Source organism: Panthera onca, chromosome D3 (genome assembly GCF_046562875.1).
Source record: "Panthera onca isolate mPanOnc1 chromosome D3, mPanOnc1 haplotype 2, whole genome shotgun sequence".
NCBI lineage: Eukaryota > Metazoa > Chordata > Mammalia > Carnivora > Felidae > Panthera > Panthera onca.
In genome coordinates this window covers 22,441,406-22,463,428 of record NC_138350.1, presented here as the reverse complement: position 1 = coordinate 22,463,428, position 22,023 = coordinate 22,441,406, and the positions used below count along the sequence as shown (strand labels likewise).

The 22,023-nt window shown below is 41.7% G+C and overlaps 1 protein-coding gene across 3 annotated transcripts in view; it reads left to right on the top strand.

Annotated features, from left to right (window-relative positions):
* Positions 1-22,023, top strand: part of EWSR1 (EWS RNA binding protein 1) — a 27,654-nt gene extending 5,631 nt beyond the window's left edge. Inside the window, exons 4-17 of one of the 3 annotated variants that reach the window (XM_060612804.2) lie at positions 394-517; positions 4,846-5,032; positions 6,982-7,149; positions 8,864-9,075; positions 10,107-10,287; positions 13,048-13,082; positions 13,620-13,652; positions 13,969-14,087; positions 18,622-18,751; positions 19,600-19,722; positions 20,229-20,391; positions 20,807-20,904; positions 21,205-21,457; positions 21,612-22,023. In XM_060612804.2, coding sequence (XP_060468787.1) covers positions 394-517; positions 4,846-5,032; positions 6,982-7,149; positions 8,864-9,075; positions 10,107-10,287; positions 13,048-13,082; positions 13,620-13,652; positions 13,969-14,087; positions 18,622-18,751; positions 19,600-19,722; positions 20,229-20,391; positions 20,807-20,904; positions 21,205-21,457; positions 21,612-21,651 — 1,866 coding nt within the window. In that variant the 3' untranslated portion in view covers positions 21,652-22,023. Of the gene's footprint in view, positions 1-393; positions 518-4,845; positions 5,033-6,981; positions 7,150-8,863; positions 9,076-10,106; positions 10,288-11,914; positions 13,083-13,619; positions 13,653-13,968; positions 14,088-18,621; positions 18,752-19,599; positions 19,723-20,228; positions 20,392-20,806; positions 20,905-21,204; positions 21,458-21,611 lie in introns of those variants that run through there. The other 2 variants (XM_060612803.2, XM_060612805.2) reach the window with 2 other exon arrangements.

Sequence of the window (22,023 nt, the reverse complement as noted above, 5' to 3'; positions counted from 1 at the left end):
TCCTTTTCTTTCCTTTGGCTCATTTTGCCTTCCTAACATTTGTTTCCAGCTGCTAAAACTGCTACACTAAGTGTTGGCAATTATGCACCTGTTCCCTTATTGCCCATCCCTTGAGAGTCTCTTGTTAATCTCTTGTATGTTAACTGAGATTTCGCCTAATTATCTCAGGAACTTTTTGTAGTTAAGTTTACGAAAATATGAGTGAATTAGATAAGGGAAAACAAGCATTTGTGATAATGTAATCACTTGTCTGTTTTTTCCAGTCTTTTTACTAGAAAGCAATATTTTTGGCTTTGGTCTCCCAATTTGGAAACTCAGAAATAAGTCGATCTATTTTATTGCTACAATACAAGGTTTACGTATGAACTTCCTGCATGCGTTTTCTTTGAGCAGGCATATGGGCAGCAAAGTTATGGAACCTATGGACAGCCCACTGATGTCAGCTATACCCAGGCTCAGACCACTGCGACCTATGGGCAGACTGCCTATGCAACTTCTTATGGACAGCCTCCTGCTGGTAAGGCCTGCCTTGGAGAGACTTTTGGGTCACAGCCACTGGGAGTTTACTAAGAATCTTGTTATTTATGCTGTATATTCTGGTCCATACTTTGGCATCTGGGGATCCTTTATTTTTAGGAGGAGCACTTTTTTTGGTCTCTTTTTTCTTTCCTTAGTTCTCCTAAAGGATCTGTAATAGAATGTGGGTGGGATAATTTTCTATTAACTATTTCATACAGTGTATTGAATAATTTCATAACAAAATGGAGAATATATAAAAGATTGTGCTAATGGTAATACTGGGTAAGAATGAGCCTTCTTAAAATGAGCTGCTTAAAATCAAACTGATTTTCACATCTGTTTGCTTCATCTGATAGTGTACCCTCTACTTTTTGTTTTGTGCTTTCCACAGTAGAAGGGACCAGTACAGGTTTGACTATCCTGCTCATTCTTGCATGGGAAATGCTTTCCATCTTGTCTAACCCTGTAATGTTGACCCTTTAGGTGTTTCCATCTGTTTAACCCTCAAACTTTCTAACATCACACACAACAAGGTGCTAATGGGAAATTGCTTCAGGTGCCATTCACAGATCCATGTCCTTTTCTTTTTGTGATTTTGGGAAAGGTTATGCTTTATTTTACATTATTTTCTGTCAGGCCCTAATAACAGTTCACTTTCCCAAAGGTATTTCAGAAAACTATTCCCCAGCTGACTTCCTCCTATTCCCTGAAGAATAGATTGCATGAGTAGATTTATTTAGAGGAACAGACTGCCACCCTGCATGTAATGTTTGTCTCTTGGTTGGTTTCCAGTCCAGACACATTTTATTTTCTGTTTTAAATGTTAATTATTTTAATTCATAGTATGTCGTACCAGCATTCCAAGGAGCTAAAAAAATAAACTACTCTGAGAATTAGAACAAAGTATACCCTAATACTAGGATTGAGTGGAATATGTGAAAAGTTTATAAGAATTTTATGTTTAGTGCTTGTGCATAACATTTTAGAATCCCTACCTTCTCCTCACCCACCCACTCCCGTCTTTATTATTATAAGAGAATATTGAATATACAGTAGTCTTAAAGATGTAAAAACTCTAATTTTCCAACTATTTTTAGTTCCCTGTTCTATTAATCAAGAGTCTTTAGTAGGGGGAAACCTATATATGTAATTTATGTCATTGAGTGACAATGTCCTGGATTTGATGGGAAGAATTCCCTAATCTGTGTAATTAATGCATATCTCATATAGCATGAGAAATGTTTGCACTTCCTGTTGGTGTTAGTACTGGAAGAAAAGCTGGAATTAGAACCATGCAATTTGAATTGTGAGATTCAATTTTGAAATCGTGAGGTGAACTTTACATATCAAGCTACTAGAGTTTTTTATTGATCATAATGAGCATACAATATTAGTTTCAGGTATACAACATAATGATTCCATATTTGTATATGTCGTGAAATGATTGCCACAGTAATTCTAGTTAACATCTGTTGGTACACATGGTTAACAAATTTTTTTTTTTTTGCGTTGAGAACATTTAAGATACAGTGTCTTACCAACTTTAAAATATACAAGACAGTTTATTAACTATAGTCAAGGTGCTGTACATTACATCCTTGGGATTTATTTATTTTGTAAACAGAAGTTTTTGACTACCTTCACTTGATTTTAAAAGCAAGTATCATTTGAAAATAAATAATACAGCTTAGATCTAGCCTTTGGAGTCTAGATCATTTTATAGGGGCATGATAAAGTCATTTATAGGAAATGCAGGAGTCTTCTAGGTTCTTTAGAGTCATGTGTTCTCATTGTCATTAAATGGACAAGTTCTATCATGAGTACAAAAACATAGGACATTCTGATACAGAAACCAGTGGCTTTAATGAGCAAGAGATTGCACTTAATAAGGACTGTTTATATGGATTTTGTAGTTTATGGAGAACCATTTATACCTCCCTTAGTGCTCCCATTGATCTTTGAAGTGTAGACATCAAAATTAAACCTGATGGGCAAAACTGAGGCCAAACCAAACTAAGTTAGGACCCTTCACAGGCAGTGAATGGGTTCAGACACACTTTTGTCCTTACATCGTGCTGTGTTTACACATAAAAGTCATCAGATAGTTACTGGAAGGAATGTCTGAAAAGACCCTTTTCTCTTAATAGAGTTTTTCTGTATTAAACTTTAAGAGAAAGTGGCCATATAAATCTCGTCTCATTACTTAGAATAAAAATCCGAAACTTCAATTTTTACCATTCAAATCGAATAAAAATTTTGGTTGATTTGTGTAATGTTTCCTTTTTCCTTAAAGTCATCAGCACAGAGGAGATGTGTTGTCTTTTTGCTGTCAGTTGTTTTTATTGTCATTAAATCATTTTGCTCTGTTAATTTTTGCTCATTTGCCTGGCTGTTTGTGTGGGTACTACAGATTATTTTAAAGATTATTAATTAACCCAGTGTCTATTACCTTAATCTTTAGCACTACAAGGCTCTTACAGTTACTGCGTAGTTTTATGACATCAGTTGTTGGCCTGATCAGTCATAGTTTGTTGTTTTTACTTGCCCTTGTGAATCTTATAGATGGCCCTGTCATCTGTAGGGGGAAAAAAAATCTGTGTAGGAGTAATAGGGTAGGTGGAATTAGATTCCAGTTAAATTTAAATAAATGAGTGCTTTATATGTTTGACATTAGGACTCTGCAGAGAACTTTTAAATTAAATAAGCAGACGAACGACATGCCAGCTCAAAAAACTTCCATTGCTTGGGGCTTTCTGTTTTGTGCATTATGCTTTCATATACATTTCAGCCCAGCAGTTTTGAGAAGGAAATAACTGTCTTTGTGTATAATTAACTTTAGAATTTACCTAAAATGTTTGGGATGGAGAAGAAAGTATTACAGTCTGTCCAACAAGAGGTGATAACTTTAGATTGTACAGAGGGAAGTTGGTATTGGCTAATAAGTTGTGTGTATAGTGAGGACACTTTACTAAAGGTTAAGGCCCTAAACCCTAACTAAAATGAGCAGTCTTAATTCAAGATTTGTTTTTAAGTGCTGAAACTTTTTTTTTACTTTAGTTGAGATATAGACTATTTTTTGGTGGATATAAATGCTGAGAACTAGACCCAACTTTTTGTTGCGTGGCTTACTTGTGCTCATTGACCATGAGGAGTCAGAGAAGAGCCCAGCACCAGGGAAGTTTATAAGACGTCTCACAGGAGGAGGATTCAAGTTAGAAGCTGCAGATTTGGGGGCCTTTTGTCACACTGCAAGCCCAAGTTGCAGATGAAAGGGTTTGCATCCTGCCTGGTCTGGTAGAGACACAAACTAGGGAGAGAGCCTACCTTGGTCTGCCTTCTCCCAGTGAGAGCAGGTCTTTGTGATGCTAACTCTAGGGTCTACTTCCAATATTGCCAAATGGGAAAAAGACCTTTTTGCTTGTGGTGGGTGAAGAAAGGAAGGGATGTATGGGTAGTTTGATGACAAGCCTAGAATCTCAGGTGGTTTTATTATGTGAAAAATATGTATCTTTTAAAGGTTTATTTGGGGAGTATTAAGTTTAGTTAAAATCATTTATCAGAAAGGTCAAATAGGATAACCTTCATTGGTTATACTTAAGTAATATAATTTGTAGTGTCTTATTACTTGAGTGCCATTTCAAAACTTGGTGCTGGTAACAAACATCTTATTAGTTGTTACCTGAAACAAGTAGCAATTGTTGGAGTGTTCATTTGTTCTTAATATCTCCCACTGAAGATTAAACACGTGTTCTCTGTGATTCAGTTTCCTTAAACCCGAACTGTCCGTTTTGGAGTAATTGGGATTGAAAGTAAAGTAATTCCAAATTACAGGTTTTATTTGCTGAAACTAGTACCTGGATCATTACTTTTAGCTATTTTAGCAATGTGTCTATTGGCTTTTCCCTTTCTGGGATGTTTTATTCTTGCTTGAGAGTTTTTTGGGGTACTTAACTAGTTAGTCAATAAAATTGTTAAGAAGGCCTGCTAGCAAAACCAGAGTAGATGTAGCAAAAGCCAACTTTTCTCCTATTCATTCGGGGTGGGGGGGGGGGGTGCTGCAGCAGGAACCTTGTTTTCTGTAACATACCCTATTTCCTCCTTTCTGTTAGGTGTGGTTGTAGAGCAAAGGAGAGTGCTTTGCTGAAAAGTGGGCGACTTTCAGAGAACTTAGGCTTTAAATACTGGTTTGTCGCTGAACGGGAAATATTTAAGGGGCTAACTGTTGCGGTTGAAAGTAGGTGGTTTGTTTACAAAATGTTCTGTTAATGAGTGTATAGGCAGATCTCTGAAGAGCCAGGAATCTGATATAGCTGTCCTTTGTTCTAGGTTATACTACTCCAACTGCCCCCCAGGCGTACAGCCAGCCTGTCCAGGGGTACGGCTCTGGTGCTTATGATACCACCACTGCTACGGTCACTACCACCCAGGCCTCCTATGCAGCCCAGTCTGCATATGGCACTCAGCCTGCTTACCCAGCCTATGGGCAGCAGCCGGCAGCCACCGCACCTGCAAGGTAAGGCCATGCTCACCTAGTTCTGATTTTGCAGGGCATCAACCTATTTTCGGGAAAGAGAGCAACTATGCACACTTAAGAGTGTCCAGGATTTCATTCCTTTTTGATGGTTACTCTTAACATACTTTTAAGTGTTGACTGTGTGCTTACAGTCATCACGCTAATGTGCTAGGACACACCACAAATACATTGTTCTCCATTTAGTAGAGAAGTGGTGCCATCCAGGGGCCAAGATGAGGAATGTCACTGGCCAGATGGTCTAGTTTCAGAAGAGTGATCTTTTAGGATAGGAGGCTATTACCAAACCCAGAAAAAAATCGGGTGTGTGTTTTCCCTCACAACAAAGCTGATAGAGTTGTACTATTGGTGCTTTTATCTTTGGTTTTGTTGGCCTTGTAAATGGGTAACACCTTTCTCTTTGGGAAAAACATGGCAGTTCACAGTAAAGGGGAGGTGGGAAGTCTTACAGTGGTGTCTTAGCTGACGGAATTGACATGATTTTTTCTGTATTATGTAGTTTGGTTATCTAAATACCACAGGCAAGTATACATTCTTAACTGGATATCCTGTTATGGGGTGAATATTTGGGCAAACACATTTCATACTCCATGACTAATTAGCAGGTAAACAATATTGTTACTTAACAGAAGATTTCAGGTCTTTGCTTTAGGCAATGCACATAGGTGGCATCTGCATACAGTCTTGAAGGAACATTGAATTCTGATTTGAAAGAAGACTTTAGGGAATAAACAAGATCAACTTGTAACCTAGACTTTTTGCCTACTGTAGAGGTAAGAAATTAGCTCTGGCAAACACTCATGAAATTACTTCTAATGTGCACAGTGAGTAATCAGAGCTACTTGGTAGTCTCCATCTGCTAGACGGCCTGTGCAGTAGTTAGGTGAAACTCACTGATTCCTATAGGGCTCCATTTCAGTTGACCTAGGCATTGCAGAGTGTTATCAAATGTTAAAAGGCCCGTTAGGTGATCCGTTGCAACAGTATATCCAAGCCGTGGGGTGGGGGTGGGGGGCAGATCTATTAATTGGTTTTTATAAATTACTCTTTTTGGTTCCTTTTTTTCCCTCGAGTTTCAATCCTTACCACTTTAAAACTGTCTCGTGACCAGTGACAGCTACTCCTCTTTTCCACTGGAAAGAGGGGGCTTGTGACCTATTTCAGCTCTGGAGAAAGCAGTACTTCCACATCCTGTCTGGTCTGCCTACCGATTCTTGGGGGTTTGCTTAAAATAGCTCAAGCTCACTTTGCTACTGTCTTGTTGCACAGTTAGGACTGAGAGGTAATAGAAAACCCTGGATTTTTTTGTTTGTTTTCCTTCGGGATTGGGATTGGTTTTTATCACTTAAGAATATTTCCCAGTTCATCCGAGCATTGGTGAGAGGCATGTCCCTCCCCTACTCTGGTATTTCCATTATGGAGATTTTCAAGCAAAGTTAGAGTTATTAGTGGCAGTCGGAGTTAGGAAAATGTGTTTTCAGGTTTGGTCCTAACAAATGAGAAACATAAAGTAACCCACAGTTACTAAACAGTACTAAAACTTCTGCATTACTGTTAAAAGTTTCTTGTCTGTCTGCAACATCCTTTTAGAGAGAAAGCCATTTTCTTACCTAACAAACCACCTCCCCTCCCAGATCACTTAAATTGGCAGCAGAAAATCTTGTAACTGCCTTTCATAGCTGTTAATGTGGAACAAGTGGAACATGTTGGTATCTCTTCGGTGGGTGTGATGAATTCTCCCTCTTTTTTCATGTCCTCTTCCAGCAAATACAGTTGGACCAACACTGGGTTTTGATGTAGGTCACTTCACAATTGTATTTACTTCCGAGCTCAGTCCTACCATTGCACATTGCTCCGAGGTTGTAGAGTTCTTATTCCCGGGAGTTTTATGGTTGAGGGAAAAAGTCTTACTTTTTTATTTCTCCTTTTAGACCGCAGGATGGTAACAAACCCGCTGAGACTAGTCAACCTCAATCTAGCACAGGGGGTTACAACCAGCCCAGCCTAGGATATGGACAGAGTAACTACAGTTATCCCCAGGTACCTGGGAGCTACCCCATGCAGCCAGTCACGGCACCACCATCTTATCCTCCTACCAGGTCAGTATCCTCCTGGCCAGTGAGCTAGTAGAATAACAAAATCGTTTTTGTCAGGCTGTTGACGTGCTTCTTCCTTAGGTGAAATGGGTTATCTGACTCTCTCAGTGTTTAAGCCTGGCCATGCAGTGTTACATTAATCAGTCTTAGGTCCCTGTAGTAGTACCTGGCAGCCAGTAACTCTTTTCTCTTGAATACAAATGAAAACATTGTTACCACTCCACGTTCTTCCTTTTAATTTTGCTCTTTTAGCTAATTCAGATGCATGAAAACAGGTAAACCCAACCATGGGAGCCACCTTCTCCAATGCAGTTTGGATGGATAAAGTGCAGGACATAAAAAAGAAAAGAAACTTCACTGTAATCATTTCATATTTGACTTAATTCAGAGGTCCGTTCATGCACAAGTCTTTTAATGATCGGGCCAGGGCCTTTACTTTTGTCTTCAGGCTTATTCAACATTTTTTGTCTTCGGTTAACCACACCAGCAGCTATAATGTCTAGTTTGGGTTTCTTTTAATAGTAGAGGAAAGAACTGCAAGTTTTCTCGCTCACGGTTTAATTAGAAGCAAATTTTCAAATGAATTGTCTGAATTGTGTCCTGAAGTGTTGACTTAGTTCTGCTAGAGGTGGCAGTTCCCTGTTTTGTACTCAATTTCATTGGTTTACACAGTAGAGCACAGCAGATGTGAACAGGTTTAGAAGCAGATACAGCTGACCCGGTAAGTGCACAACTTGGAGCAGCAATGGGCAGGCTTACAGCAGAGTTCTTCACAGAGCCCAGTGCATCTATTCTGCTGCGAGTAGTTAATGTGGCCCATTGAATAGGTGCACCTAGTGAAGAGAGGCTGTTGGGTCTGTATAGCCATGCTGTTGGGTGTGGTGGTAGAGGCTTAGTTTAACTGTACTTCTAATATGATGGGGTTGTTTTGTTTTCTTCATTATCATAGTTCATCTGAAGTTTAATAGTTCTTTTCAAGGTTTATTTCTATGCAAGAAGGTATCTTGGTTTAGTTTCCCTGACATGTGGTTGCCATGTCAGCAGATGAAGAACTTCTGATGCTTCTTGTATAGTGTCTTAATTCTGAAGTTTCCTTCTCCATCTTTCCTCCATTAATGCCCAGATTTCATAGATGATCGATCAGACATGTCTAAAAGTTTAAAACTATATACCGTACATAGAAAAATAGTTTGAAACTTGGGACAAATTGTCAAGAGAAAATTGCCATATTTGTGTGACCACACACACACACCGAGCAGTCTTGTACCTTCTGAAAAATCAGTCATGACTGAAGGGAATTGTTGGAGCCAGGCTTAGAGCTGCCATACTTAACTACCTCCTTTTCCTTGGTGGCTTTTTCACTGGGTCAGCGTGCCCTATGTATTCTTCCCTTAATCCAGGAAGCACCTAAACTCACAAATTGGCCTTGAATTTAATTAAAAATAACTCTGGTTTTAATGGGATGCAAAGTAGAAGAGGAGACTCTTAGGGTCGTATGTTGTATACTAGATAGGTTTTCGGTATTTTCCCCTTACGCATTTAAAGCTTTATTGTTCCGAATACAAAAATATTTGCTTATTTTGAATTCAAACTGTTGATATGTAGAAAGTAAGTGCATTTTTGAGTGTTTCTATGTCACATGTTTTGAATGTCTCTTGATTAAAGGGGGCTTGAAGAAATAACAAGCCTCTCTAAAAAGCTTTTTTTTTTCTTTCAGCTATTCCTCTACACAGCCGACTAGTTATGATCAGAGCAGTTACTCTCAGCAGAACACCTATGGGCAGCCGAGCAGCTATGGACAGCAGAGTAGCTATGGTCAACAAAGCAGCTATGGGCAGCAGCCGCCCACTAGTTATCCCCCCCAAACTGGATCCTACAGCCAGGCTCCAAGTCAATATAGCCAACAGAGCAGCAGCTACGGGCAGCAGAGTGAGTTGCTAAGAGAGAAAACCAAATAAGAATGATTATGTTTGGAGTTGCTGAACGTGGGGAAATGCTCTTTACAGTTGTTTACTTTCAGACTCCAGGATGCATCTTTAGGACGTAGCATCCTGGCTAACCACTTGGATGTCCCACTAAAGACATGAGTGCTTTTCTCCAGTTTAGTTGTTGTTAGTATGCCTTGCAAAAGAGAGAGAAAAGAGAGTTTGTAACTGACCAGAGCACACATGTTAAGACTGCCAGCTTTGCTCTCTTTGACGAGGTTACACATAGTGAGTGAAGCTGGCATTCCTGTGGCCTGCCCACCACAACTCATTAGAAGGACATGAGCAGGTAGCTGTTGAAGACTACTGCAATTTTGATAGTCTAAAAAATGCTAGGTTTTGTTTTTGGTTTTTGTTTACATCTGTAAAGAAAAAAAAAGTCCTTCTCACAGAACACTTAGTTTGACGTGGAGAAGTAACCAAAAATTCAAAACTGCTGTTTCACAATTTAATTTTTACCCGGATTGTTGGGGGATTTTTGTTTTGAGGTTTTGGGGTGTTTTGTTGTTGTTGTTGCTTTTTTTTTTTTTTTTTTTTTTTTTTTAAAGTGTTTTTTTAACTAAAGTCTATCCATGGGCATGTTTCATTATGGCTATGAAATGAGTAGTGCTGCTTGATGGGGATTATTCTAAAGCCCTAAGAAACCTAGCTCTGTTTTTGTTTTTGAGAGTAGTTTAAAGCAGCAGCTTTTGGAGATATCTTAGGATACAAAACCTTACAAACTGTTGGCCAGGGGGCTTTTGTTTGTTTGGGTGGTTTATTCTAGGGTAACTATGTAAGGTTATTTCACTTGATGAATTAGCAGTTTTGGTTAAACTTATAAGAGCCTACTGATAGAGGTGCCTTGTCAGGTGTGAAGAAGATAGTGCCTTGGTTAGTGCCTTGCAATTGAGAATTCTGTGATTCCAGGAGAAAGTACAACAGGCAGTGGTTCAAATGCTGGTCCATGGCTTACAGATGTGACTCTTTCCTCAGGTTCATTCCGACAGGACCACCCCAGTAGCATGGGTGTTTATGGGCAGGAGTCTGGAGGATTTTCCGGACCAGGAGAGAACCGGAGCATGAGTGGCCCTGATAACCGGGGCAGGGGAAGAGGGGGATTTGATCGTGGAGGCATGAGCAGAGGTGGGCGGGGAGGAGGACGCGGTGGAATGGGGTAAGAGCAAACCTTTTATCCTTTTACTTAATTTTGTTTCATCCATAGGATTTTCAATGGAAAGAAGGGACTGAAAGACATAAGAAATTTATTTCTACATTTCCATGGACAATCTGTTGAGCCCAGGCCATCTTCTAAAACATGGAAATGTCATCTTTGTGGCATAGATTAAGTGGCAGTTTGCTTTTTTCCCTGCCAATCTACTTAGTTGGGTTGGGGAGAATAAAGAATGGTTTTGAAACTAGAGCTTTCAGTTCCCTTCATGGTTTCCAGAGGTCAAAAGCCTCTGTGGGTAATAGACTCGGGATGGAACACACACAACCTTCTAACACCCCTAGGTTTTTAACTAATGGCCTCTGAATGGTTGTCTTGAAACACCTGGTATATATATATATATATACTGCAGAAAAGGAGAGCAGCTGTTTTCCAGTGTTTGTCCCCAACTTCTGTTTGTACTCGCAACTGTTGAACATAATGATGAAGATATTGGTCCTGTAACCCTGAGGTGCACCTGGTACACAGAAAAGTCCAATAGCTTTTTGCAGAGTAATGTATATAATTACAGGATCACTCCCCATTGGAGATCTCAAGAAGTCTAAATCGGTTTGACCATTTTGATTAATGGCACAATCTGGTTTAGAAAACTTTGTTTAGATCAATAATATAACCCTGCTACCTGTGCCTGCCCCTCCCCTCCCTTCTCCCGTCCCTTCTCCCCTTTCTGGTGTCTGTACTTTGATGAAGGTGAGGTATAATGTTGGTGGTTAACATAATCCAGAAGGTTTAGTTCTGTGTGTGTTCTGTCCCTATATAAATTAGTAAAAAAAAGTTATGCAGAATGTTACATATTATGTATATTGGAATCGGTGCCACTGTTGGTTCAAGGAAAAATTGGATAGGATTTTTTTATATATATATAGAAGTGGACTTCAAAATTAGAATAAAAGTTGATCTCTAATTTTTATATTAGCAAATCTGTTTACTGTTGAAAGATACTGATTGAAAATACCACTTTGCATATTCTGCATAACTTAAAGTCTTTGGTGAAATCTTTATTGGAAGAAACCGTTACTTGACAAAATACAAAAATTTATAACAATTTGGTAAAAAGTAAAAGTCTGATTTGGAGAAAATCATTCCATTATAAAGGTTTCACTTCTTTATATGGATGTTTTAAAATAGATGTAGACACTTGAAATTACTATCATCACGTCTCCAATCACCTAGAATTCTTAGAATTTTTCAATTGCAAAACCAATTTCAAGTTCGCTCATTTTAATACTCCAGAAGTAATAATTCTACTAATTTTGCTAGACTTTGCTAATAGAGGGATCCCCTCTTTCTGGATGAGAAGTCTCTCCTGGAGCCATAGAAAAAATCGTGGCTTTCCCACAGGTTTTTCAACTGACTGTGAAGCAGTCAGTTGGATTCCTTGGGGACAGGACAGGGGCATTCTCCCCTCCCCTCTTTTTTACTGTGGTGTGGTGATGGTTTTCAGTGTCTTCAGCAGGTAAGGCACTCAATGTTGTTAACATGCCCTTTTTCATTGCCTCAGTATTTTGATATTTTCATTGGCTGTTAAACGTGGAAACTTTTTAACATGCTTTGTCGCATTTATATGCTACAGGTTACAAAGTGAGAGCCTTGTATACACTTCAATACTTAAAAAGTACCCGTACTCAGTACTCAGCCGGCAGCATAATGAAAAGTGGGACTAGACACGGTGTCCATATGGAGAGGAAAAATATACATAGAATATTTTTAACAAAATGTATTCATTGTATAAATGGAATCCTTCTGTAACTTTGGTAACTGCATACTTGTTATTTGGTAATGAACCAGAGGAGGTATAATACTCTAGAATTGTGTAACATTAAAGTGTAAACTTTTGTGTTTAAAGAGAGAGAACATTTTATGGTGTGTACTTTTAAAAAGGAAAGAAAGCTGCATGCAACAGCTTGAAATTGTATATTCAGGTATTAAAGGTGCAATACTGGTTAGGAAAAGCTCAAGGCCTCCCACTGGGGAGCTGCCTTTATTTAATTTTAAAGAAAAAACAAAAGGCCCAGCATATTCCCTCCCCCTGTTTACAGTATGTGAGGCAGTAATATTATACTGCTGTCATCTCTGTTCTCAACTGATATGTCTATAAAGTTGCACCCCCAGTCTGTTGAGCCTTGGTATTTGTTGTAAATTCTCCTTTCACAGCAATTGTTAAACCCATTAGTGCCCTGAAATGTATGGCTTTATGCTGAAGATTGGCTGGATGCGTCCTCTGATGTGTGTTGTAGGCGTTTAATGTGGTTGTCTCCTGCTTGATTATACTGTGACTTGTTAGGAAGCCTCCCTGGGCTCTCCCCTAGGAGAGGTTGAGGGTGCACCTTTATGAACATGGAAAGCAGTTGCCCCAGCTTTGCTGCTCCACTCTCCGACCAAGCTCTCCCTGTTTTTCAGCCGATGGGGTGGGTGTTGGGATCTGTTTTCTTCCCCTAATTTGCCAAGTATTGCACTATTAATACCAGCCCCCGAAATGAAAGGAACCAACCACACTGGTGTGTACAATCAGACAAGCAAGGTTGTATATAAAGAAAATTTGAGCAAGCTGCCCTGAAGAAAGGCATAGTGACGAGATGAGAGAGATGCATTGTTTGGAGATGTGTTTAGCCAGTGCCCTTCTTCCCCACGAGCCCCCCCAAGGCTCAGAGCGGTACTGGCTTTTAAAGGGAAAGGCCTTCATTTCTTCGTTTATCCCCCCAGCAGCGCTGGAGAGCGAGGTGGCTTCAATAAGCCTGGTGGTAAGTTTTTGAGTATTACCATGGATAGTGTTTAAAAAAAAAAATACAGTCAGTTTTTAGAAAACTATAATTTTTTATTAGTTTCATAAGCGGTTTAAAAGTGATCTATACAAAGAGACTAATGGGTACTGCCGGCATTGTCTTAGGGGTAATAAGGTTAACCTATGGTTACAAAACAAAGGGTAACTTGAAGTATTGAGCAACTGCTTCTGTAATATGGGGGAGAATCCATTTTTTAAATTTGGTTTGTTTGGAGGAAAATTTTTGACTTAAATTTAACACTAATTTGGCACATAAGCATTGAGAGTGTATTTGGTTAATGGTTTAAAAGCAAACCAGCAAAGAAAAAGCAAAACCCTAGCAAATCTTTCACAAATGTTTAAAGGGGCACTGCTCCATTTTAGCAGTGCGGGTCTTTTTGAATTTAATGAAGCCCCATCAAATGGTGGTATAGTAGATAGCTATGTGTGTTTGTAAGGTTTGTAGCTTGCAAGACGTGCACTAATAGTATCTTATGTGATCTTTCCTGGTTGGCAGGACCCATGGACGAAGGACCAGATCTTGATCTAGGTAATTTTGAACTCTTGAATTTTGTATCTTGCTTTATAAACAAACAGCACAGAAGTTAAGTGTGTGTTGGAGCTCAGCAGCCTGACAGATCGGTGTGGTATTTTTGCTGTCGGGAGCAGTTTGGGCTCCCTTTCTCACGAGCGTCTACTCATAATAGCCTTAGACAAAGGAAACCACAAGTTCCAAGGCATTCTTGTTAGTGTGGCTGGTAGTTCTCTTAGCTTTGTGATAATTACCAGTGAGTAGTAGTAACTAGTGGCTTAATTAGTCCATGTAGATACAGGACAATAACTCCCTTCTGTCTTTTTTCTGGAAGGCCCACCTGTAGATCCAGATGAAGACTCTGACAACAGTGCAATTTATGTGCAAGGCTTAAATGACAATGTGACTCTGGATGATCTGGCAGACTTCTTTAAGCAGTGTGGAGTTGTTAAGGTGAGTGGAAGCATAACCATGTGAGCTGACAGATCTTCCAGTCACTAGGCATTTACTTCATAGAGACACAGTTGATGTTGAATGTTTCTGAAGATCTGACTGCTTCTGAAGTTGCCTGGCTTTTCTTAGTGTGTTGTAGTTTGCTCCTTAAAATACAAACAAAAAAAACTTTATGTGGAAAAGAAATGCTAAACATGGTTTGGGTATACTTAACAACTCAGTCCTTTCTTTAATTTGTTTTTAATATTTACTTATTTTTGAGAGAGAGAGAGCGTGAGCAGAGGAGGGGCAGAGAGAGGGAGGGAGGGAGACACAGAATCCGAAGCAGGCTCAAACCCTTGAACTGAGCGATTGTGACCTGAGCCGAAGTCGGACGCTTAACTGACTGAACCACCCGGGCGCCGCAACAACTCAGTCCTTTATTATTGTCAGTTACTTGTAAGAATACTTACATGGACACTACTTTTTGTGAAATACAGAATATAACATAACAGTTTTAAAATAGCGAACATTTATATTTCTTCTTCCCAGTATAAGTAGTAGAGCTTTAAGTGTATGTGGCATGTTTCTTTTCCACTTTTATCCCTTGTCAGCACTCCCATCCCAAATCTTACCTCTCCCTTTTTTTTCGTAGACGTATGCTTAGTATTGGAGAATGTTTATTAGATGGTACTGTAAGGCAGCGGTATTCTGGGAATACAGCAGGAATGGGCAGATAGAAACCCTTGGAGTTTATGTATAGTGGGGAACATAGTAAAAAGAAATACAGTATGTTAGATGATGTTATGGAGGAAAAGTAAATACAGCAAGGAGGGCTGGGGTAAAACGAATAGAGCTGTATAGTTCAGAGTTGGGAAGGCTTTTCAGAAAAATGGAGGGAGTAGCAAGGCAGAAGGTCCGAGGAGCTCAACAAAACTGGTGTGACTAGAAAGTTTTGATCTAAGCTATTGCAGTGGTGGTTGGGTTATTCCTTACATGGGGAAAACTAAGAGACACTAGGGTTTTGAGAAGGGACTGGGGGTCCCCAGGTCAGAAATCCCAAAGTTTGGGAAGGGGCATGTGGTTTGCTCAGTCAGTTAAGCATCAGATGCTTGATTTCAGCTCACGTCACAATCTCCGAGTTCATGGGATCAAGCCCCACATCAGGCTCTGCTGGGGGTGGAGCCTGCTTGCGATTCATATTCTCTCTCTCTCTCTCTCTCTCTCCCTCTCCCTCTCCCTCTCCCTCTCCCTCTCCCTCTCTCCCTCTCTCCCTCTCCCCCTCTCTCCCCCTCTCTCCCCCTCTCTCTCCCCCTCTCTCCCCCTCTCTCCCTCTCTCTCTCCCTCTCTCTCTCCCTCTCTCTCTCCCCCTCTCTCTCCCCCTCTCTCTCCCCCTCTCTCTCCCCCTCTCTCTCCCCCTCTCTCTCCCCCTCTCTCTCCCCCTCTCTCTCCCCCTCTCTCTCCCCCTCTCTCTCCCCCTCTCTCTCCCCCTCTCTCTCCCCCTCTCTCTCCCCCTCTCTCTCCCCCTCTCTCTCCCCCTCTCTCTCCCCCTCTCTCTCCCCCTCTCTCTCCCCCTCTCTCTCCCCCTCTCTCTCCCCCTCTCTCTCCCCCTCTCTCTCCCCCTCTCTCTCCCCCTCTCTCTCTCCCTCTCTCTCTCCCTCTCTCCCTCCCTCTCTCCCTCTCCCTCCCCCTCCCTTTCTCTCTCTCTCTCTCTCTCTCTCAAAATAAATAAACTTCAAAAAAAATACTAATCTAAGATTTAAAAAATTTTGGGGGGGAGTCTTGTTCGTTTGTAAATACTTCACAAGTTATTCATATATTCTCTAATAGACAGTTGGGTTATTTCTAAGTTTTTAGTCTACAGCCCATGATGCAGTGAACATTCTTGTACACTACTGGGGCACAGTGCACTTACTTGCAGTAGTTAAGTTCTGTAAAGTCACTACAAAATGCTGAATTAATGAATGCTGAACCACTGCTCCTAGGGAAAGTATGTACACAGCTGTATACACACATCTCACATAGATTATAATCATAAATTCTAAAAACAATTCACCCTGAGATTCTGTTTACTCTTACAAAGAGAAAGTGAGGTTCTGAAGTGTTAAAATGACTTGCCTGAGTTGACATTCAAATTCATCTAACCGGCCCCAGGGCCAGAACTTCTTGCACTACACTGCCCTGTCCCCTACAGTCTCCATCCCCTGGTCTTATCTAGAGAGAGCTGGAATGAGGAGGCAGTGTGTCTCTGGAGCTCAGCTGGAACACGTGCATCAGACAGCATAAATTTTTGTCCCTCTGTGCATGTGTACAGATAACCACAAAAGTGCTACAAGTATTGGGTTTGGAGTTCTAAATTTTAGCAAGTAGGCAAATCTGCAAATATTGAATCCATGAATAATGAGGATCGACTGTACCCAGGCATAGAATTGCTGGTTCTTAAGGTGTGCATGTTTAACTTCACAAGATAATAGTACAGCTGAGCAACTTCGATTCCGCCAGCATTCCTGATACCACATTCACCACATCCTCACTGCTACTGGGAATCTCCCGAATCTTTAGTTTAAGCCAATCTACTTTAAGAAAATGGAAACGTGGTTTTAATTTGACTTGCCCTGGTTGCTAATCATGTTCTAATTGCATGCTATCTTTTGTGAAATGCCTGTTAGTCTTATGCTCATTTTTCATTGGATTGTTATTTGTTGTTCTGCATATGGTTCTTTATATTCTCTGAAGGCTGATCCTTGTCTAATACTGCAGATGTATTCTCCCAGCCTTTAACTCCTTTTCTTGGGATGAATGGAAGCTCTTTGTGTAGTTGAACTTACCAGTCTTGTCCTTACTGGTTTGTGTCTTTCTTTTCGTAAGACCTTGTGTTCTGGCAACATTTATTGAAAGATCTGTCCTTTCCTGGGTGGTATAGACTGTATCAGTCACATAACATATCTTGTATACTTTGGGTTCATTTGTATGCGCCTGTGCTAATGATAGCAGAGCTCATTATTTTTATGCCAAGTCTTGAGATCTGCAAATATCGAGCAAATTCTTCAGTTTTGTTCTTTTTCCTCAGGAATGCTTTGCTATTTACTGCCTGCTCTTCTGTGTACATTTCCATTTAGGAAGTTCTTTGAAAACCCCAGTTGGGTATTTATTGAACCTGTAAGACAGTTTGAGGAGAATTGACATTTTTATAATACTGAGTAGTTTTTTCCATGAATATCCTATGCCCATTTATTTAGGTCTTTAATAAAGACTGTCTCCTTAATAAGGTTTTTGCAAGTCTTTGTTAGTTTTATTTTTAGATTTTTTTTTAGTTAATGGTCATTTTCAAATGATATTTTGTGGTGGTTGTAACTGCATAGAAATAGGGTTGATTCTGGTAGATCTTAACACATAATGAAGATTTCTCTCTACTTGTGATGCATTTGGCATGTTGTTTATTTGGGTACATGGGGTTTTTTCCTAGTTTAGAAAGTAGTGTATACTGTGGATTTTGTAAAATAAAGGAGATTTTAAAAATACATAGCCCAAGGGGCGTCTGGGTGGCTCAGTCACTTGAGCATCTGACTCTTGATGTCAGCTCAGGTGATCTTGCCTTCATGAGATTGAGCCTCACGTCAGCTGGCTCCATGCTGAGTGTGAGCTTGCTTGGGATTCTCTCTCCCTCTCTCTTTGCCCCTCCCCCACTTGTACACCCGTGCTGTCTCTCTCAAAATAAATAACCCTTTAAAAAAAACCACACATAGCCCATCATTCATACCGCTATTTCCATGTTTCTTTTCAATCTGTATATGTTATTTATAAAAATATAGGTATCCGTACATAATCTTAAAAAAGTTATCTTTCTTTTAAAAAAAAGAAAGCCTTCTATGTCAATACTCTTAGGTATCACTAGGTGTATAAACAAACGTATAGATTAGACTTTGATCATACGCACATTTAATGTGGAAAACACATGAAGCCATATTCTTGTACAGCGTGGCTCCCGAATACAATCTCATTGCATCTGGTGTTCACCTGAAAAGCTAGTGATGTGTTCTAGCTCTGGAGGAAAAATTGGCTGTGTTAGACGTAATCAAGAATGCTTCTAGCACACTCAGTCCTGTACTGATTTAAGGATGATTTTTCCTTAAGTGAGACATGGCTTATGTGATGGCATCAAAGCCTGACTGTCACATTATAAGAGGTGGCTGCTCTGACCAGGTGCCTGTTAGTATGGACACACAAAATGTCGGGCAGGTGCAAGGACACCAGCAGAATGACAACTAGGGAAGGAACGGAACCTATATTATTCACTGACACACTTCAGAACTTAAGGCATGTTTTGGTTTTCATGATCCCTACACCTAAGGGGAAAAAAATCACCTAAGTGTATATGTTATGGCAATTTAGATCAGTCACCCATAATTGCACTACTCAGGAGATAAACTAACATCCTACTAAATGTGCATGTGTGTGGAAAAATTACTGCTTTGGGCGATCCAAGGGCTTATCTAAATTTTGCATGGGCTTTATTTCCCCCAAAAGAAGCCTAACTGTGCTATTTTGTGCCTAGATGAACAAGAGAACCGGACAACCCATGATCCATATCTACTTGGACAAGGAAACAGGAAAGCCCAAAGGCGATGCTACAGTGTCCTATGAAGACCCACCAACTGCCAAGGCGGCCGTCGAGTGGTTTGATGGTAGGAGCCCTAGAGTCAACAGGGGGTGCTCACTGGCATTCTTAACTCCACCTGCCCTGGGGCACACTGAAGGTCTTAGAGTAGATGTGTGTATCAGCCTGCAGGTGAAGCAAGGGTCTTGCTGATGTATGTTAGAATATTGTTCTCTGAAGTAATTTTAGGGACAAGGATCCGTTCTCCCTCTGCGTGACTAGAAGGCATGGCGGGAAGGAGGAACTAGAGAGCCGTAGGAGCCAGAAGACCCTCTGTGCTAGAGGAGCACTGGATGGCTGTTGGGAAGCTACATGCCTGGCTCCCTTCTGCCATGGGAGGGCCCAGTTGCTGGCCCTGGATTAGGAGATTCTTTATTTTGAGTCGTCATTACTACAAATCCACCTTGCTTAAAGTTGTAGATGCTTCTCTAAGCACGGGTATCAGGAGGTACAGACAACCACACAGAAATCCAGTATACATTTCAATATATACATTTGGCCTTTGGCATTGGTTCTGGAGTTTTCACTGCAGACAAAAACAACTTGAAAGTGCCAGAGGACAGCTCCTGGGTCTTCTTTCTTCGCCACTTTCATGCACTTGTCCCTACTTCTCACCCTTTTCTGGGCACAGGTGCCAGTGCACTTCGTTTTCCCCTGGCTTAGGGTACAGAGGTTTATGAGGTCGCTTTTGAAGGTGTTTATGGCCTTGCCAGTGACGATCTTAGGGCAGAGTGTGGGTGGAGCACGTGTGCTGTGCTGGGGTTGAGGGGATGAGTGTGGTGGTGGTGGATTGTGAGCAAGGAGTGCTTTAGCCTTGCCTAATCCCCCAAGGAGGGAAGAGTTGGGAATAACTGGTATTCTGTTCTCTTATTCCAGGGAAAGATTTTCAAGGGAGCAAACTTAAGGTTTCTCTTGCTCGGAAGAAGCCTCCAATGAACAGCATGCGGGGTGGTATGCCTCCCCGTGAGGGCCGAGGGATGCCGCCACCGCTCCGTGGAGGTATTTACCGGACACCTTCCCTGAGCTGCTTCTGTGTTGCTTTGGGCATTTTATGGCACACTTGTCTTTGAGAAACTTGATTTCTAGAATGTAAACAAGCCCGTTAGAAATAGTAAGAAGGTGTGTAGAATTAATACTGAACCACTAAATGCCAACATCAAAAGTTTGCAGGAATGAAAGGAAGAGAAGAACAGGTTTCTTGGCCGGATGGGTGGGGGGGTGCTGGCGTGCCTGGGAGCCACTGCCTGGCTATCAGCCCAGGGCTGCCATTTATTTATATTTATTTTGCTTGGGTCTCTTCATCTGCATGAAATGCCTGTTCTTGTACAGTTTGTGGGAGCTAACTGAAATAATGCGCGTGGAAGGCACAGGGCTGGGCCCTCATATCTGGGGCCGATGATGGGACAGTTGACAGCTGTGCTCTCTGCGAATGCCTTTAATGCTAGGGTGTTCCCTGCAGCAAATCTAGTGCTGTGGAGAGGTGACTGGCTCTTTTCTTATTGCAGGTCCAGGGGGCCCAGGAGGTCCTGGGGGCCCCATGGGTCGCATGGGAGGCCGTGGAGGAGACAGAGGTGGCTTTCCCCCAAGAGGGCCCCGGGGTTCCCGGGGGAACCCATCCGGAGGAGGAAACGTCCAGCACCGAGCTGGAGACTGGCAGTGCCCCAATCCGTATGTACTTCTCTTAACAAACTAACAGTCTGCACTAGTGAAGTCACATCTTACCCATTCCCACTGTGGAGAGGAGGGCCACTGGATGGTTTTTGTCTAGGTGGTTTTGTAATGAGGACCCAGATTGCTCTGTGGTGGGGTGGATGGGGGGCCTTCTGAAGGAAGTCATGGTTCCAGTGGACCCCTGGGGTCCACGTGTGTGTGGTTTTGCAGACATTTTCTGGATCATACCTCAGTCCTTTGGGTGCCTTGCTGCCTGAGGTGGTGGCTCTAAAGCCAGTTTCTGCCGACAGACCCTCTTAATGGTGTTTGACCCAGACCCCAGTATATTTATGCTGGTGGAAATACAGTGAGTGCCTTTGCTTAACTTCCTTAGTTCAGTTGGTGATTTCTGTTGTGATATAATTTTATGCAGGGGGTGTGGAAACCAGAACTTCGCCTGGAGAACAGAATGCAACCAGTGTAAGGCCCCGAAGCCTGAAGGCTTCCTTCCACCACCCTTTCCACCCCCGGGTAGGTATAGGTTTTGGGAGCATCCCCTCAGCTTCTTCGTACTATAAACCTCTCTTGTTAACTTGGTGGACTTGGTAAAGTCCTGCTGCTGACAGCCAAGCTGATGGTTGCAGTAAGTGCAGTCTTGGCAGTGGGGTCCTCGAGTCCTAAATAAAGTATGGCCCAGATATTCAGATCAAGTAAAGTATCTGCTTTGTTTCTGTTCTGGGAGGAGGTCGCAGATCCTGAGCAGCCTCTGAGGCATGTCCATAGCAGCCTCCGTCCTGTCTTGCTGCTGATCTGTCCTTTTCCTTATTTTAGGTGGTGACCGTGGCAGAGGTGGCCCTGGTGGCATGCGAGGAGGAAGAGGTGGCCTCATGGACCGCGGTGGTCCTGGTGGAATGTTCAGAGGTGGCCGTGGTGGAGACAGAGGTGGCTTCCGTGGTGGCCGGGGCATGGACCGAGGTGGCTTTGGTGGAGGAAGACGAGGTGGCCCCGGTGGGCCCCCTGGGCCTTTGATGGAACAGATGGGAGGCAGAAGAGGCGGGCGTGGAGGCCCCGGGAAAATGGATAAGTATGTGATGGTGAAAACCAGCTGCGGCTACCGGGCGCGTCGGGGCCACAGCCCCTTCCTGTCCGACTAGAGTGGGTCCAGCTCCAGTGGGAGGGGGTGGGAAGCTCCCTCTCATTCCCCCTCCTTTAACTCATCACCCCTTTCCACCTTGCAGAGGCGAGCACCGTCAGGAACGCAGAGACCGGCCCTACTAGACGCAGAGACCCCGCAGAGCTGCATTGACTACCAGATTTATTTTTTAAACCAGAAAATGTTTTAAATTTATAATTCCATATTTATAATGTTGGCCACAACATTATGATTATTCCTTGTCTGTACTTTAGTATTTTTCACCATTTGTGAAGAAACATTAAAACAAGTTAAATGGTAGTGTGCCGAGTTTTTTTTCCTTCTTTTAAAGATGGTTGTTTAACTAAGACTAAACAATGGGAACCCCTTGTGAGCATGCTCAGTATCATTGTGGAGAACCAAGAGGGCCTCTAACTGTAACAATGTTCATGGTTGTGATGTTTTTGTTTTTTGTTTTTTTTTTTTTTTTTAAATAAAATTCCAAATGTTTATAAACA